This window comes from Sturnira hondurensis, unplaced genomic scaffold (assembly GCF_014824575.4).
Source record: "Sturnira hondurensis isolate 20B ecotype Veracruz unplaced genomic scaffold, ASM1482457v3 Scaffold0019428, whole genome shotgun sequence".
In the NCBI taxonomy this organism is placed as follows: domain Eukaryota; kingdom Metazoa; phylum Chordata; class Mammalia; order Chiroptera; family Phyllostomidae; genus Sturnira; species Sturnira hondurensis.
Window position 1 is genome coordinate 9,170,653 of NW_028092059.1, and position 16,230 is coordinate 9,186,882.

Here is a 16,230-nt window from a genome sequence, read left to right on the forward strand (position 1 = left end):
TCTGAATGTGAGGATATTGGTTTAATTTAAATTGTTTTAGCATTAATAATTGAAGTTTTTTTTCCCTCTTTCTTCCCATTAAGGCTTCTGGACTCTACTTATAATATCCCTGACTGCTGGATTCTCCTGCTGCAGCTTCTCCTGGACAGTGACTTACTTTGATTCTTTTGAACCAGGCATGTTTCCTCCTACTCCTCTTTCACCTGCCAGGTTTAAGTAAGTATACCTGATTTTTCTTGTCCTTTTTTTAACCCATTCCAACTCTGAAAATACTAAAGCAAATGAAAGCAAGAGGCTGCTTATTTGGGAGAGAATATGTTCAGGTCCCAGTCTTTAATCTGTAAAATACAGTGACACAAGAATTTTAGCTTGGTTCAGCCTTTAGATAGATGGAGGAGAGTATTTTAAAATCCATACATAAATAATGCCATGGTTTTGAAAAATGAAATTAATGATCTAAGAAGAAACTTAGATGGCTCTTTGTCCTTTTGAAATAAAATTTCATTGAAAACAGTTTATAACAACTAAATAAATAGCAATATGAAAGTTTTACTAGATGAATGTATAAATGGTCATTCTTATAACAACTTAATGATTGGATTGGACTTTTCCTCATATTTAAACTTTGTGTAACAATTAACAACCATTTACATCTAGACCAGGTTTGATAAATTTTGTTGCAGTCCTTATTTTCTGTTTCAAAGAGTTTCAGAAAATTCAGTAGGCAGGATTCTAACCCAGTTTATTTATGCCAGGAAAGCTGAGGTTTTAAGGATAAATTTCCCGATGAGTGCATTTTATGCCTATACCTTATTGTACACACTGTGGTGTTGGAGTAGGAAGAGGATGAAGGACAGAGAGTAGAAAGTAATTTCTGCTAAAGATAATAATTATCAGGTGTTATAACTGTTACTGTTGTTATGCCAGCTCTAGCCTACCTGACAGCTTGTAGAGCTCAAATAAGAACATCTATTTGAAGTTCTCTGGGGTTTAATACTAATGATAGTTTTTGATAATCATTGTTATTTCTGGGCTTCATTAGTAAAATGAAGTATTTTCTCATAGTAATTTCACATTTTATGTATTAAAAATATGTCTACAAATTTTGGCTTCACTTTAAGGTAGGCTGTCCAACTAAATGTGTGTGTGTGCATTTAAACATCTTAATAAATTCTTATCTGTATAGGAAACATAAGTCATGTACTTGCCAATAGATTTTGTGTATGTTTGAGGTGGATAATGATTAGCATATACTGTAAATGGATTAAGTTGTATGTAACTGTACAATGCCATCCCATAGTTTCCATGGGTATCATCCAGTTGGAAAGTTTATTTTGGTAAGTGATGCATTGCTCAAGTCAAATGTGTATTCTGTTGCTGCCCATTGACATTAATTACTTAACAAGTAGCATAAGTCTAATATAGATGATATAATGAGATTTCATAGTCATAAAAAAACGTAAATCTCATTTTTTTTTACTTATTTATATCTTACTTTCCCCCTGAATTTCAGCCCTGCATTTCTAGCTATTTGGCAGATCTTGCCATCTAATTTCAGAAAGCATCTTGTACTTAGAGTTATTAAAACTCCAAGTTTTATATGCCTCCATATTTTATATGCCTCAAAGATAGCAGTATCCACTCACTTATCAAGGCTTGAAACCCTTATTCACTCTACTTACCCCTTCACTAAGACCAGTCATTCCTGCCTTTTCAAATGTTTTTGAAATACTTTGTCTCTGTACCCCCAATTGTTTTTACTCTATTTAAGGCCTTGACCAGTATATTTGACTCTTTTATCTACCTATTCTTCTAATTCAACCTATTGCTACTTTTCTAAAAACACATCTTACTCAAAGCTCTGACTTCTTCAAAGTGTCAGTGCCTTTCCTATTGCCTTCAAAATAAAGTCCAAATCTCAAGTATAGCACAATTGCCCTTCTCTAACTGACCTTTTCTACTTTTCCAATTTCAGCTATTTCTCCAAGCACACCTTATGCTGTAGTCATGTATTGAATTACTTTGGCAGCCCCAATAAACTGCTTACTTTTAAGATTCTGTGGCTTGACTCTTGCTGCTCTCTCCCTTCCTGGAATGTCACTTTCCCTCTCAGCTTCTCTTCCATCATCACCATCACCACCAGAATTCATAAGCCTCATAGACTTTAGAAGCTTTAGAGTTAGAGAAAAACATTTCACTGTTCTCTTAAACACCTGGAATCCTAAGGGCATTTAACTAATTTCTTAAAAATTACCATTTCATATTTTATAAACTAGAACCAGTAGTGATAGACCTCTATTTTCAGTGTGTTTATTAGTCATTCAATTTCAGTGTCATAGTGTCGGTTCAGAAACTTAGATTACACGTTTCTTAACACAGCCCTGGCCCTGGCTGGTGTAGCTCAGTGGATTGAGCATGGGCCTGCGAACCAGATGATCGCGGTTCGATTCCCAGTCAGGGCACATGCCTGGGTTGCAGGCCAGTTCCCAGCAGGGGCAAGTTCCCAGCAGGGGATGCATGAGAAGCAACCATACATTGATGTTTCTCTTCCTCTCTCCTCCCCTTCCCCCTCTAAAGATAAATAAATAAAATGAAAAAAAACAAACAAACAAAAAACACAGCCCTAAAAATTCAGTTTTGAGATATGCATTATATATGCATATATATTGTAATCCCTTTCAGTATATAAGAAAGCTTAAATGGACTTTATATATAATAAATAAGCTATTAAATATCTCATGAGAGTCAACCTGTTTTTAAAGTTAGCATGGTAATTAAGCACAGTCTAAAAAAGGCATAATAAAAACATAGTGATAGTTGATCACATTAACAGAAACCACAGACAAAAATAAATACCCGAATATAATACAGTGATAATGATAATTGGTGAAATTGAGTTGTGGTGAAAACCCTGCCCTCTAGTGCTTGTGGGAAATAATACAATTCAGAAATGTTGGAGTAAGTATATTCTCTAAGTCACCAGTAGAGTGAGTGCTTGTACAGAGAAACAACTATCTTTTGAGCAAGTTGACGTCTTCAAGCTTTATATTCTAAGAAGTAGGATTGATATATTTTATTAATTTGCAGCATTATACTTCTATAGAAAATTTTTGTAATAGGTAATATATCCTTTTATTACCTAGAGTAAGCAATATTTAATATAAGTATTTTCCTTGATTGTAACAAACTAATACAAGTTCTTTGTTGAAAGTTCAAAAAACAAAAAGAAAATCATAGAAAAACTCAAAATCAGAGAAAGTGACTGATTGCCAATATTTTGATGTATATCTTTCCATTCTTTACATATTTTAAAAATTGAGATTAGGCCCATTGCCACAGCCATCAACAATGTATTCTAATGTAGACTGTTGATCCCACACAAGAATGTTTCATCCCGTGGGCTAAACTAGGCCTCCTGCAAAATGTAGAAATTAAAGTCCACAGGATACACGAGGTACCAGAAGACCTTCCTAATGTAGCCCTGATGGGCCACTTGGGTAGCCCTCAGATTCTCACACTGCCAACAAAGTATCGGCTCATCTTTCCTTCTCTGCTTCCTGGTCCTTTCCATCCATCTAGACCCTTCATCACAAGACTACCTTTTCAAGCATAATTACAGTCTTGCTGGCCACCTTTATCTATGTGTCTCTTTCTTCATTCATGCAAATGAAACCTTCCTTAGCAGTGCTATAATAAATTGGATCCTCTTACTAATGATACCTAAAGACTTTGGTCTGAAAAAATTAGGGCCCTGCTGTAATAGGGCAAAGTATAGAGGTCAGTAGCAACTCACTACTAGAATACTCTTGTAATTATTTTTTTAATAAAAGGCCCCTACATATGAGTAGCCCAGCTTTGGGGATAAAAGTCATAGCAAATCCTCAGTATGCCCACAATTGAGCATTTTAAATAATGCAAACATTTCATCAATGTGCTTTTTCCCCTGGTGTCTGCACCTTAAGACAGCGAGTATGACAGCAGATAACAGCTAAGGTCAGTGACCTGTTTTGATGAACCAATAATGTCAAAAGAAGAGCCACCCCTGCTCGTGAAGGATTTTAGGTTGTACACATAAAAAGTAGAGTCTGCCTGTCTTGATGTTTCCAATGAACCAATACCTCTGTACTAATTATTTTTTCTTTATTCCTTATGCAGCCCTACATCTTTCCCCATAGATTCATCTGTCCTTAATTCCCACTTGTTACATGTAACAGGTAGAACAGGACCAGAGTCAGAGGTGTGTTACCACAAGGGTATTGAGGGTCCAATTCAGCCCTCTGACTTCTTAGATAAGGAAACAGAACCCTGGAGAAATGGAAAGACTAGACCCAAATCACATAGTAGTTAATGGTGGGCCAGATTTTCCAAAGCATAGACAGTTCCTTTTCCCAACTCCAGGAGCCTTCTCTTTGCTTGTATTTCTGTATTAACAAGTAGTTTGCCCCTCCCCTGAGAACCAAGTGTGATGTTGCAGACCAATGAGAGTTGAACATCTGTTGTGTAAAAGGTATTTGAAAAATAGCTAAGACTCCATACCTGAAAAAAAAAAGCCTTTTTAATGGATTTTTCAATATCAATGAGTATTTCCTGAGCTTGTGCAAGGTACCAGGAATATTTCTCAGACTCAGTCCTAGGTAGACAAGGCAGACAGCGCTGCTTTGGTAGATCTTATGTTTTGGGGGTGGGGGATGTGAAATAACACAATGCAGAGAATTTCAGGAATACAGCTCTCTCCTGATACTGAAGAGAGGGACTTTCCCAGGATAACATGGCTTGTTAGTGACAACCAGCTAGAAATCAGGTCTTCAGCTGCTGTTCAAGTGCTTACTCTCTATACAATGTTCTATTTTCATATATTTTTCTGCTACACTCAACTGCTCCTGTTTGAAATCTACCCTGAGCAATGTTCTCAGCACAAATCAGTATGTAGGGAAACAACCAGAGTTTGAACTTTTGCCCTTTATTGGTAATTTTTTTACAATGAGAGAATATGTTTAAGCATTAAGACTTGGGCCTACTGATTAGTTGGCGTACTACTTAACAAACCATGTTAAAGAACCTAATTTGAGGGGCATCAGCAAGCCATGCAACCTCATGTCTCTGGAAGAAAACTGTCAACATCGATCCTCATGGTTTTTAATCCCAAAAATGATGACAGTGACACCTTCAACATAATTTTGTTTTGCAGACAGGAAATGTTTCTGTTGAGTCAGCTGACAAATTTTAATAAACACAGTGAAGCCGTATATACAATGGCTAGAAAAAAATGAAATTGGGATCACAATATATATACTGTTTTATAATTCATTTTTATTTAACATAAGGTTGGGGCATATTCCCATTCAGTATTTCTTTTGAGTTTTTAATATTTTGAATGCACTTTAAAGATCAGTCATATATATCAATGTGTTTTTTAAGGGAAATCTAATATAAATGGTAGTTAGATTCTAAGAAAAATTATTAAATTGGGATCTGATTAACTAATTAGAAACTAAAGAAAGAATAATTTACCACATCATAAAATAAAGATTAGGATTATTAAAAGTATTTCCTATTTCTAGCTTCATGAATATCAAGCATGAAGAGAAGAAAAAATCCTAAATGGTTTCTTTAAAAAGTAATATTTTGTTTTCCTTCACAGATTTAAACATATGGGCTTTTTTCTTTTTTAAACTAATTAGCAGAACTGGGAAAAAATTGAGAACACTGTTTACTTGGCTCCTCGAGAAGAAAAAAAAGAATCTTTATTGATACTTAGAAAATATTAGATGACACATGAAATGAAATTGCTAATGAAATCAGCAATTTGGGTCAATAATTCATTAGAGGATTTGAGATTAGAAATAAACTCCTGTTTTGTACTTTTAAAAATATTTCCTCTTCTATATTTGTTAGATACCATTTTAGTTCAGGCCACTGTAACAGTATCACAAACTGGGTGGCTTGTAAACAAACTTCCTGGAGACTGGAAGTCCAGGATGGGTGTGCCTACAAGGTCAGGTTCTGGTGGGGACCATCTTCAAGGCTGCAGATGGCTTCCTTCTTGTATCCTCACTGGCAAAGAGAATAAGCAAGCTGTCCTCTTTATAATTTTTAACGCAGGGGTGTTTAACTCATTTTCACGAGGGGTGGGGCACAGCAACCTCATGGTTGCCTTCAAAGGGCCAAATATACTTTTAGGACTGTATAAATGTAACTATTCCCTAACTAGGGGCAAGGAGCTTGGTGCTGCCCCCAGATTCAGCCCTTGGGCCTTGTGTTTGTCCCCTGTGTTGTAAGGGCATTAATCTCATTCATGAGGGTTCCACCCTTATGACCTCATCTAATCCTAAATACCTCCCAAAGACCTCCTACTATCATCACCCTGGGAAATAAGGTTTTGACATGGCAGTTGGTGTTAGGGTCAGGGGGTACAAACAATCCCTGACAGATACAGCTTAGAAACTTTACACTTACAGAAGCACAAGACCTTTAGGAAATACAAAATAGTTAAAGAACTTTGCAAAGGTGTGTTTTCAGACGGCACTAAATGGACTTCGAAGGCATATTTTTAAGAAAGATGGTAATCATGTTGACTGACTTTGCAAACTTTTCTGAGTTAAAAGGTATGCAGCAGTTTCACATATACAAATTGTTTTTTAGGAAGCAATCGTTTCCTTTGTGTATTTGAATCACTTATAATACTTTTTAGTTATTTTCTTAGTTTCTGGAAATCTGTTGCAGTGTTAAAGAAGAGGCAGAGGCAGTAGTAACTTTAGATGCCTTGCAATGTCTATATAGGTATTCTCAATTTCTTTCTTCTTTATAATTCATTATCCTGCTCTTCTGCGCTACTTAATCAGCATCTCCAGTTCACTTCTCACTAGTTTTTCCCTGTTGTCATTCATCAGGTTTTGTCAGTGGTTTGCACGCAGGCAAATGACAGTGTGCATGTAATCAGTATTTCACATTGTGATGATCTGCTTTAATGCATCTCGGTATGTGTCCTACCCATACAGAGATACTGTATTCATACAGAACCCAAAGCATGAAAGAATCTTGGAGTTTGTTTGTTTGTTTTTGATAAAATTTTATTTATTTATTTTTAGAGAAGGGAAGGGAGGGAGACAGGGAGAGAAACATCACTGTCTGGTTGCCTCTCCCAAATCCCCAACCAGGGACCTGGCCCACAACCCAGGCGTGTGCCCTAACTGGAAATCGAACTGGTGACCCTTTGGTTCACAGGCTGGCACTCAGTCTACTGAGCCACACCAGCTAGGGCAGAATCTTGGAGTTTTTTCCAGGCTGGGCTGGTGGCAGTACCAGAACTTTTATTTAAGCCCTCAGTGGGAAGAAAATTAGGTATGGATAGATACGCCTTTGAGGTTTCATTTTTCTTAGCATGTACTCACACACTGACTCACTTCCTCTGCGTTATGAAATGAATCAACAGGAGGAATTTTACTAACTGAAACAGCATTGTTTTATTGACAATCAAAGGCAACTACAGTGAATAACATCTCACTGTAGTTGCTCTCCCCTTGTCCCCCCCCCCGCCCCCCGCCCGTTGACCAGCCTTCACATTACCTAAGTACAAGCCCCATCTAGTGGTATAGTACTTTAGCTGCAGGATTTATAGTGATTCAGCATGCTAAAAATGAATACTGCTCAATTATAATGGGTCTCATCCCTGGTAGATATGTTAATTTTTAGTCTAGAAATAAAGTTAGTAGAAAAGTGAAAATACAAGTGGTGGGTCCAGCAAAAAACACAGTAGGAAGCTCATTAGTTTTTTAATTGAGTCAAAATAGTAACTTAACAGTGATACGAAAAATAGTGAAATAAGTCATTAAATTTGTCTATCTTATAGTACCTTTACAAAGAGTTAGAAATCAAAGGCCGACATTTTTGAAGAAGTTAAGAGTGTTACTTCATTGCAGTGAGTAGTTATAACAATGTCTTAATTGCTGGTATGAAAAAATTCTCATTATGTAGATCAAAGTTAAAATTTAGCAGCATATAATCCTATAGCTTTCAGTCCAAAAAGTTAACTTTGTAGAGATGGGACTATTACTTTGTGCTGGGAACAACCACAGAAATTCATTTCCAAGGAGGAAACAAATTAATGGTTATATCTAAATTTATTAAGTATGGGCATGAATTGTATTATGAAAATCAAGAGCTAGTGAAAACTTCACATTTTAACCTTTTGCTGATCAAAGGTTATACATAAAAGTAAGATTCTGGTATATTGAATATCTGTTGAATCTCTTAGTATTTTTTAAAGAATTTTTACTTTTTTTTACTGTCTCAATATTTTAAAGATTTTATTCATTTATTTTTAGATAGTGGAAGGGAAGGAGAAAGAGAGAGAAACATTAATGTTTAGTTGCCTCTCACACATCCCCCCACTGAGGACCTAGCCTTCAACCCAAACATGTGCCCTGACTGGGAATCGAACTGGCGACCCTTTGATTCACAATCCAACACTCAGTCTACTGAGCCACACCAGCCAGGGTTGAATCACTTATTAAAAAACTGATACTAAAGAATTTTTACCCCATTGAGAAATATTATAGAAATAGCGTATCTTGTAGATTTTGGAAAATGTCTCATTTCTTCAAAAATCTCTGTTGACTTTTATCCTAAGAGACTTATCACCTGAATCTTATAACTAAAGATGAGTCTTTTGAAGATGAGTTATTTTTAAAAGAGTCATTTCAGCGTTGAACACAATTTTGTGTTTATTTCAATGATTTTCAAAATGTGTTTGCTACAGGACTATTTGTTAAAAGAAAAAAAATAGACATTAAGTTTCCCTCAATAGTTTTTGAGACCTGAGCCCTCAAATCATCTCTCAAGTAGCCATTCTGAATTATCAGAAACCAAGCAAAAGTGTTATATTCATACTGTAACTTGACTCTTAGTTTTAATTACAGTTAGTATTTATACATTAGGTGCCTCTCTGTATTTTCTAGAATGAGGCAGGTTGGAAGATATAGTTGGATGTCTGTTTTATAGAACTGAGAGCATAAATTTACTACTGTATATTGTTAGAGAAGTTTGAAGTTTGGTACCTGCTTTTAAATGATTATTGGTTTGCATTTATGACTTATTTGATGTTGGGTTCATGGTCAAAATACAGGGGAACTTTACAATTATGGATATGTCATGGTTTCTAGGAATATAGTGAGGTGAAGATTAGCATCATTTCACTATAAAGCCTGCTTAAAATACAATCTGTAGAATTTGATTGTCAATCTGTAGTATTTTATAGTTAGTATAAATACAAATCAGGAGCTTTCTGTTTTCTTACTGGTGTTTTGATCTTTTCAGTCAATATCACTCTGAGTTGTCCATCTTCCTGTATCTTCTTCCAACCACAAATAGTATTTAATATAAAAATTCTCGATTTCAAAAAAACCCATGATCTTAATTTAAATTATTTCTATGCAGCCTTAAACATTGCCTTACAACATTTTTTTATTTTTTTAATTTATTAATTGTAGAGAGAAACATTAATTTGTTCTTCTATTTATTCATGATTTCATTGCTTGATTCTTGTATGTTCCCTGACTGGGGATCAAACCTGCTTATTGGGACTACACTCTAACCAACTGAGCCACCTGGCCAGGCCTGCCTTACAGTGCTATTTGAAACATGCAAAGTAAATTGGGAATGAGAAAGAAAAGGGAATAGTTGGTTTTCATTGGAATTGCTTATTGGTAAACTTTTTGCTAACTATTTTACAGACTAACAACTAACACGTGTGACTTGATAGTCTCTTGCATGCGTTATTTCCTGTGTAAAGTGTTCTGGATATAATCAGATGCTGAAATATTTAAATTTTCATTACATTTGTGTGTCAGTGTGCATTTGCTGTTACTATTGTAGGAAGGAAGCAGACAGTGAATAGAGTATTTAATGTGAAGTTTCTGGAAAATTTGGGAGTTGGCAATGCTGTATTATGATATTCTTTATCTGTTCTACATTAAGTTTCTTTATCTGCTGTTAAAGGACATTGGGCAGTTTAATTCTTAGGGAATAGGAAGATAAAGTACAAATAAAATAGTCATACAGAAAAGGGTATATGGGTTCTTAGGCAATAATATGTCTTTTAAGTCAATAAAAGTGATTATTAGTATTTAAATTAGAAGTTTCTTTTCCAAGCACACCAGATTTAACACTGAGCACAACAAATTGACTCTACTAGTCTGTCACACAGATTTTGGAGAGCTGCCTCTTTGTTGAGTCAAATTCTTTATTGCCATGGTCTGATGAAACAGATGTCAGATGGCTAATTGTGGTAGGAGAGAAAAGTTATTGACAAAAGAGATAGATCAAGAACTTGGCCTTGTTATTTGAGTATCATGAAGTTTTATTGTTTAAGGATTGGAACCATCAGTTGCAATGCTGTCACTATTAATGACTGCACTATAGCTTGTTGAAGTAAGGGTTAAAATACATGCATGTCTTATAAAATGCATTCTGTGTTTTTTTATCTTATTTTTCTTAGATAAGTCTCTTTAACATTTCATGTAATAAGGGCTTGGTGATGACGAACTCCTTTAACTTGACCTTATCTGGGAAGCACTTTATCTGCACTTCCATTCTAAATGAAAGCTTTTCTGGATAGAGCAATCTTGGATGTAGGTCCTAGCCTTTCATGACTTGGAATACTTCTCCCCAGCCCCTTCTTGCCTGTAAGTTCTCTTTTGAAAAAGAAGATAAAAAGCATGTACAATAAAGTGACAGCAAACTCAAAATTATTAACAACCACACCTAAAACAAAAACAAAAACGAACTAAGCAAACAACTAGAACAGGAACACAATCACAGAAATGGAGATCACATGGAGGGTTATCAACAGGGGAGTGGGAGGAGGAGAGAGGGGGGAAAGGTACAGAGAATAAGTAGCATAGATGGTAGGTACAAAATAGACAGGGGGAGTGTAAGAATAATATGGGAAATGTAGAAGCCAAAGAACTTACAGGTATGACACATGGACATGAACTAAAGGTAGGGAATGTGGATGGGAGAGGGTGTGCAGGGGGGAGGGGAGTTGGGGGGAATAAGACAACTGTAATAGCATAGTCAATAAAATACATTTTAAAAATGCATTCCAGTACTGTTAGGAATGGGACTTAAATAGGTGTAACAAAATACTGTAACAAAGTCATAACTATTCTTGGCTTTCTTGTTATTTTCATAAAGTATTACAGCTAGTGAGTAATTGCACCTGTTTGGTATAGTTTTTGCGTATGCTAATTTACTGTAAGTGCTATGTATGGGCTGCTGAAAAGGCACAGGTGTCCTATGCACAGAACAGCAACTCATAAGAAATACCTGAGAGATAACACTTGCCAGTTTTGTACTTGGAACCCTATCTGTTTGTTCAGCAGTCTTTGTAAATCATAATAGGTAGCCTGGTGTATTACAAAGGGCTTATAAGTCAGAAGAGGTGGCTTCCCCAGCCTATACCGTATACCAGCTCTTTTGAGCAAGTCACCATGTTTCTGAGCTTTTGGAATAAAGCAGTGATATCTACCCTCATAGGAAATAAATGTAAGTTTATTAGTTAGAGCAGTAGATATATCAGATGATAAAGCAGACATGGTCCTAGAGCTTTCCTTTTATTTTCTTAATTGATATTTTTCAAGCTAGACATCTTGCCACGGCCTACTACAGTTATCTTTTCTTAGGTAGCTGTTATTTTATCTTGAGGTTTTATCCTTTCCATTCCTTTTCTCACACTCTGATATTAAGATGCTCTCTCTTTTGTGAAGTAATGCTTATAGTAGTTGGCAAAATAAAAGTTTGGCAACAAAACACAGTGTCAGTTACTTTTTTATACTGACTCATTTAAGGGCTTGGGAATCCCATTTTTCTGCACCTTTTGTACTGTTTGCTTTACCTTTCTAGTGAACAAGTACTTTGTCTAATCAAGGTAGCGCCCAGTATAGATAGATGCTCTTAGACTTTTTTCTACCTTGACACACCAATGAGTCAAGTTAACATGTGTGATGTCCATGACTTCACAACCAAGTAGACTGCTGTGTATAGGTAAAGTAGGTAATAGGTTAATGTGAAGTTTCATCCAACCAGATATACCTTTATTTCTCCCTGACCGATTTTCAGGGAATTGTAGTTACAATAAGAGATATTTAAAGTACATGTGTATGATTCCATTTTAAAGACTGTCACTCATCTTTAAACCTTTGGTGCCCATAAGCCATTATGTTAGTTACTATAGCAGTGGCAAAGCATGGGGTTGTGACTCAATTAAAATTTCTAGTTGTTAAAGTTTTGTTTAATAGACAAAGGACTTTAGTGTAGATATGGAGGTGTACATTGCATAATTGAATCCAGAAGGAATTAAAGAGATCATAGAGACACCATCCTTATGCTGCAGACAGGAAGTAGGACCAGAGGAGTTGGCAGTACATGTGGCAGTGCACAAAACTAGGAAACAAACCATAGTGCTAAGGGAGGTAGACTCGTTTTTTAAATAGGAAGAAACACTTAAAGTTGAAATTTATTCCATTATAACACAGCTCACTGTTTAGATTGCTTGAAGTCAGTTTGTTCCATTAAAATGGTGCCTATTTGAACGGATATTTATTCATAATTCAAATCATTACATAAATTACTGGAACACTGGAGCAAATGCTGAAAATGTCTACCATCAGCTCCTATGTATTTTTAAGAATGATACATTACATACAGTTCAACATTAAGTAGATACATTTATAACTTTTCCTCACCTTTTATAGCAAGGTAAATGATTATCTAGATCATCTTTATCTCAGATTCATCATGAAAGTTTGAAGTCAGTACACAGTCATATTTTTAATAACTTTATATTTTAATAGCTTTTTCTATTTTTTTTTAAAGATTTTATTTATTCATCTTCAGAGAGGAAGGGAAGGAGAGAAGGACAGAAATATCAATGTATGGTTGCCTCTTGTGAGTCCCCTGCTGGGAACTGGCCTGCAACCCAGGCATGTGCCCTGACTGGGAATCAAACTGCGAACGTGTGGTTCGCAGGCCCGTGCTCAATCCACTGAGCTACACCAGCCAGGGACTTTTTCTGTTTTTTGTTAAGAATTTAGAATTTTTTTTAGCTAGGACTGTAACTGATTCAGAGTTCCTCCTTATTGGTTTTTTTATGATTACAGAGTAAATACATGCTCAACAAGTCATAAACTCTATTTAGGAATATGATATGATGAAACATTTTATAAGTATTTGTTCAACTTTTTTGTTTGCTTAACTGTAGTAACTTTGTAGCTTTCATGTAGAAAGTAATTGGGATAGATTTCTAAAGTGATGATCTACTTAGAAATGTTTTTGCTAATTTATATATTTCCAAATAGTGGGCATCAGTGCACACATATGGTGCATAATGATGTTTCAGTCAGCAACAGACCACATGCAGGAATACCTCCAAGATCACGGACTTGGTTCCAGACCAATGTACTCAAAATAAAGCAAGTATTACAATAAAACTTGTCAGTCATTTTGCTGGTGGAGAGTATTGCCTTCAATTTTTAAAAATCTCAACTGTGAAGGTCAATAAAATGAAGCTCAATAAAACAAGGTATACCTGTATAGAAAAGTGGTCCTATGAGGTTATAATGGAGCTAACAAATTGCTATCACCTAGTGACATCGTAGCTCTCATAACGTTGTAGTACAGTGTGTTACAGGTTTGTGATGCGGGTGTAAACAAGTTTGCATCATCAGTCATATAAAAGTATAGCATATGTAATTATGTATAGTACATATGCTTTGTAGTAAACAGCTATATTACTAGTTTGTATCTTTACTATACAGTTGCTGTGTTTAGGTATTTTTAGACACACAAATACTTACACTTGCCTGCACTATTCAATACAGTAGTATGCTGTACAGGCTTGTAGCCCAGGAGTAGTAGGCCAAAGCATCTTCGTTGCTGTAAATGCATTGTGTGTTGTTCACACAAAGATGAAATCACTTATTGATGTATTTCTTAGAATATATCCTTGTTGTTAAGCCACACAACCGTATTTAAGGCTTTTGGGATGAACAGAAGATCTAGCTTTAGATAGAGATTCTGATTAAGATGTCTGGGGCATGATATGGTCTGAGATTCCCAATTTTTAAGGAATTCCCAGGTGATGCCTCTATAGTACTGATCTGTGGACTATTCGGAACTTTGAATAAGAAGGCTAAGGACGAAAGTAAGCAAAGTTTCCGTAAGATGCCGACTAGTGAGTGTTTTTAGCTTTGTGGGCCCCGTGGCCTCTGTCACAAGTCTTCAGCTGCCATCATAGCACCATGACAGTCATAGACAATACATAGAGGAATGAGTGGGGCTGTCTTTGTGTCAGTCAAAAGAAGCAGGTAGCAGGGCAGGCACATCATAGCTGGCCCAATTCCTGCTTGAGGAGACCACACTGAAATTCGATATTGTTTAGAAAAGATTTGTAATTTTCAGTGAAAAATACACACTATATATCTCTATATCTCTATTTCTCTCTCTCTATATAAAGATAGATAGATAGATAGATAGATAGATAGATAGATGGATAGATAGATGGGGTCAGCTTGTCCTGATAACTTTCATTCTGATTGGTTAGTTTTATATCCTTAAGGATATGATACATCTCTCATCACATTTTAATACTGAAAAATAATTGCTTCACATCTACTTGATAAACTTAACTAAATTTTACTGAATATCTGAGTTTTAATGGATAAATGATAAAGTACTAATGAAAGATCAGCTAAAAGCTATACTTAAGCAGGAAAGCTCAGAACTTGAGGATGTTTAAAATAGTAACAAAATAAATAAGACTGTTATAAAACCCATTGTATTTAACTTACTTTTAGATTGTGAATCTACAAGTGACTTCCTTGCCAAGTCTGGGACATTTTTTCAGGGTTAAGAAATAGAATAGGAGACATAAGTTAGTGACAAGAAAAAGAATTATAATTGAAATTTACAAATAGGAAAACCAAAATAAGTATATCAAATTTCGTCGGAGCTGTTATGAACTATAAGAAAAACTAGCTTCCTTATACCAAGGATTGTATAAAGAAAGAAGTACGAAGTGCCTGCCTTATAAAATTGAAAAGTTATACAAGTAAAAGTAAGGTCATGAAGGAAAGAGCATTTCACTAGCTCCTGGAATAAAGCTAGTGAAATGTAGAAATCACAAAAGACTGAATTCACTCTAAAATTGGCCAAGGCCTGTGGTGTTCCATATAAAGAGGATAACAAGGCAGAGATGACTCATTCAAACTAAGGTCTGAATGACTAGAGTTCACAGCCTTCTAATGTGAAGTAGAATCTTAGCTAGCCCTGTTTATCTACCCATCCATCTCCGTCCCTTTCCTGTTTGTTTCTCCTGTGGTTATTCCAAATCTTGATCGTACACATTCTTGTTTTCAGTGGGCCTCGCCTCCACTTTGCCCGAAAGGTCAGTTTAGGGGAACTTCCTGCTGCAGCCTTCTCCCCGTCGTGGTTGTGAACTGCATCTCCTCTCATCATTCCCCCCATTTCTCTTATCTCACAGTATGAGCCATCCTTCCACTTGCTCAAACTTCGTTTGACTTCCTTTGCTCCAGATTCCATCTCCCCATCCCTGCAATTCCCTTTTTTATGTATCTTCAATCTTTCACAAGATTATAATCTTTCTAACAAGATTATAATTAATCTTGTTATAGTCTTCTTGTTATAGTCTTCTTGTTAGGGTATTTTTACATATTCATGTTTCTCCTATGTTAGAGGGAAAAAATTCTCATGCCCAGTTCTCTTCCTCTACACATTGAAAAACTGGTATCTTAGAAGTTGAGAGAAGAGTTAGTTCCTGTCTCCACACTGACTGCTGTTGCTTCCACAGGGGTGTTGCTCTCACCCCTAAGTAAAATTTTTCTTCTTATATTGACTATAGACCTCTTAATTACAAAATTTATTGTTTATTTTTCAATCTAGTATTTGAAATGGTTTATCATTGCTTTTCAGGATACTTACTTTTCTTAATATCTGTGATACCAACCCCTCCTATTTTTTCTAGTTTTCTGATTACTTTTGGGTTGGCCAAAAAGTTCATTTAGTTTTTTCTATATGATGGTTCTAGTAGTGCTTAGAAAACTAGTAGTTCTAGTTTTCTTGAACTTGGTTCAAAGCAATTTTGTTAGATTGTATTGTGACAGGTGTCATATCAGCATTCATTTACAAAAAGACATCAAAATTGGTGAATTTTTG

At 35.7% G+C, this 16,230-nt stretch overlaps 1 protein-coding gene across 2 annotated transcripts in view; it reads left to right on the top strand.

Moving 5' to 3' along the window:
- Positions 1-16,230, top strand: part of ARL6IP6 (ARF like GTPase 6 interacting protein 6) — a 37,469-nt gene that overhangs the window by 10,454 nt on the left and 10,785 nt on the right. For both annotated transcript variants that reach the window (XR_005063903.1, XM_037027845.1), the window contains exon 3: positions 84-216. Coding sequence is in view for 1 of the 2 variants with exons in the window: in XM_037027845.1 (XP_036883740.1) it covers positions 84-216 (133 nt within the window). In the remaining variant the exon portion in view is untranslated. The remainder of the gene's footprint in view (positions 1-83; positions 217-16,230) is intronic.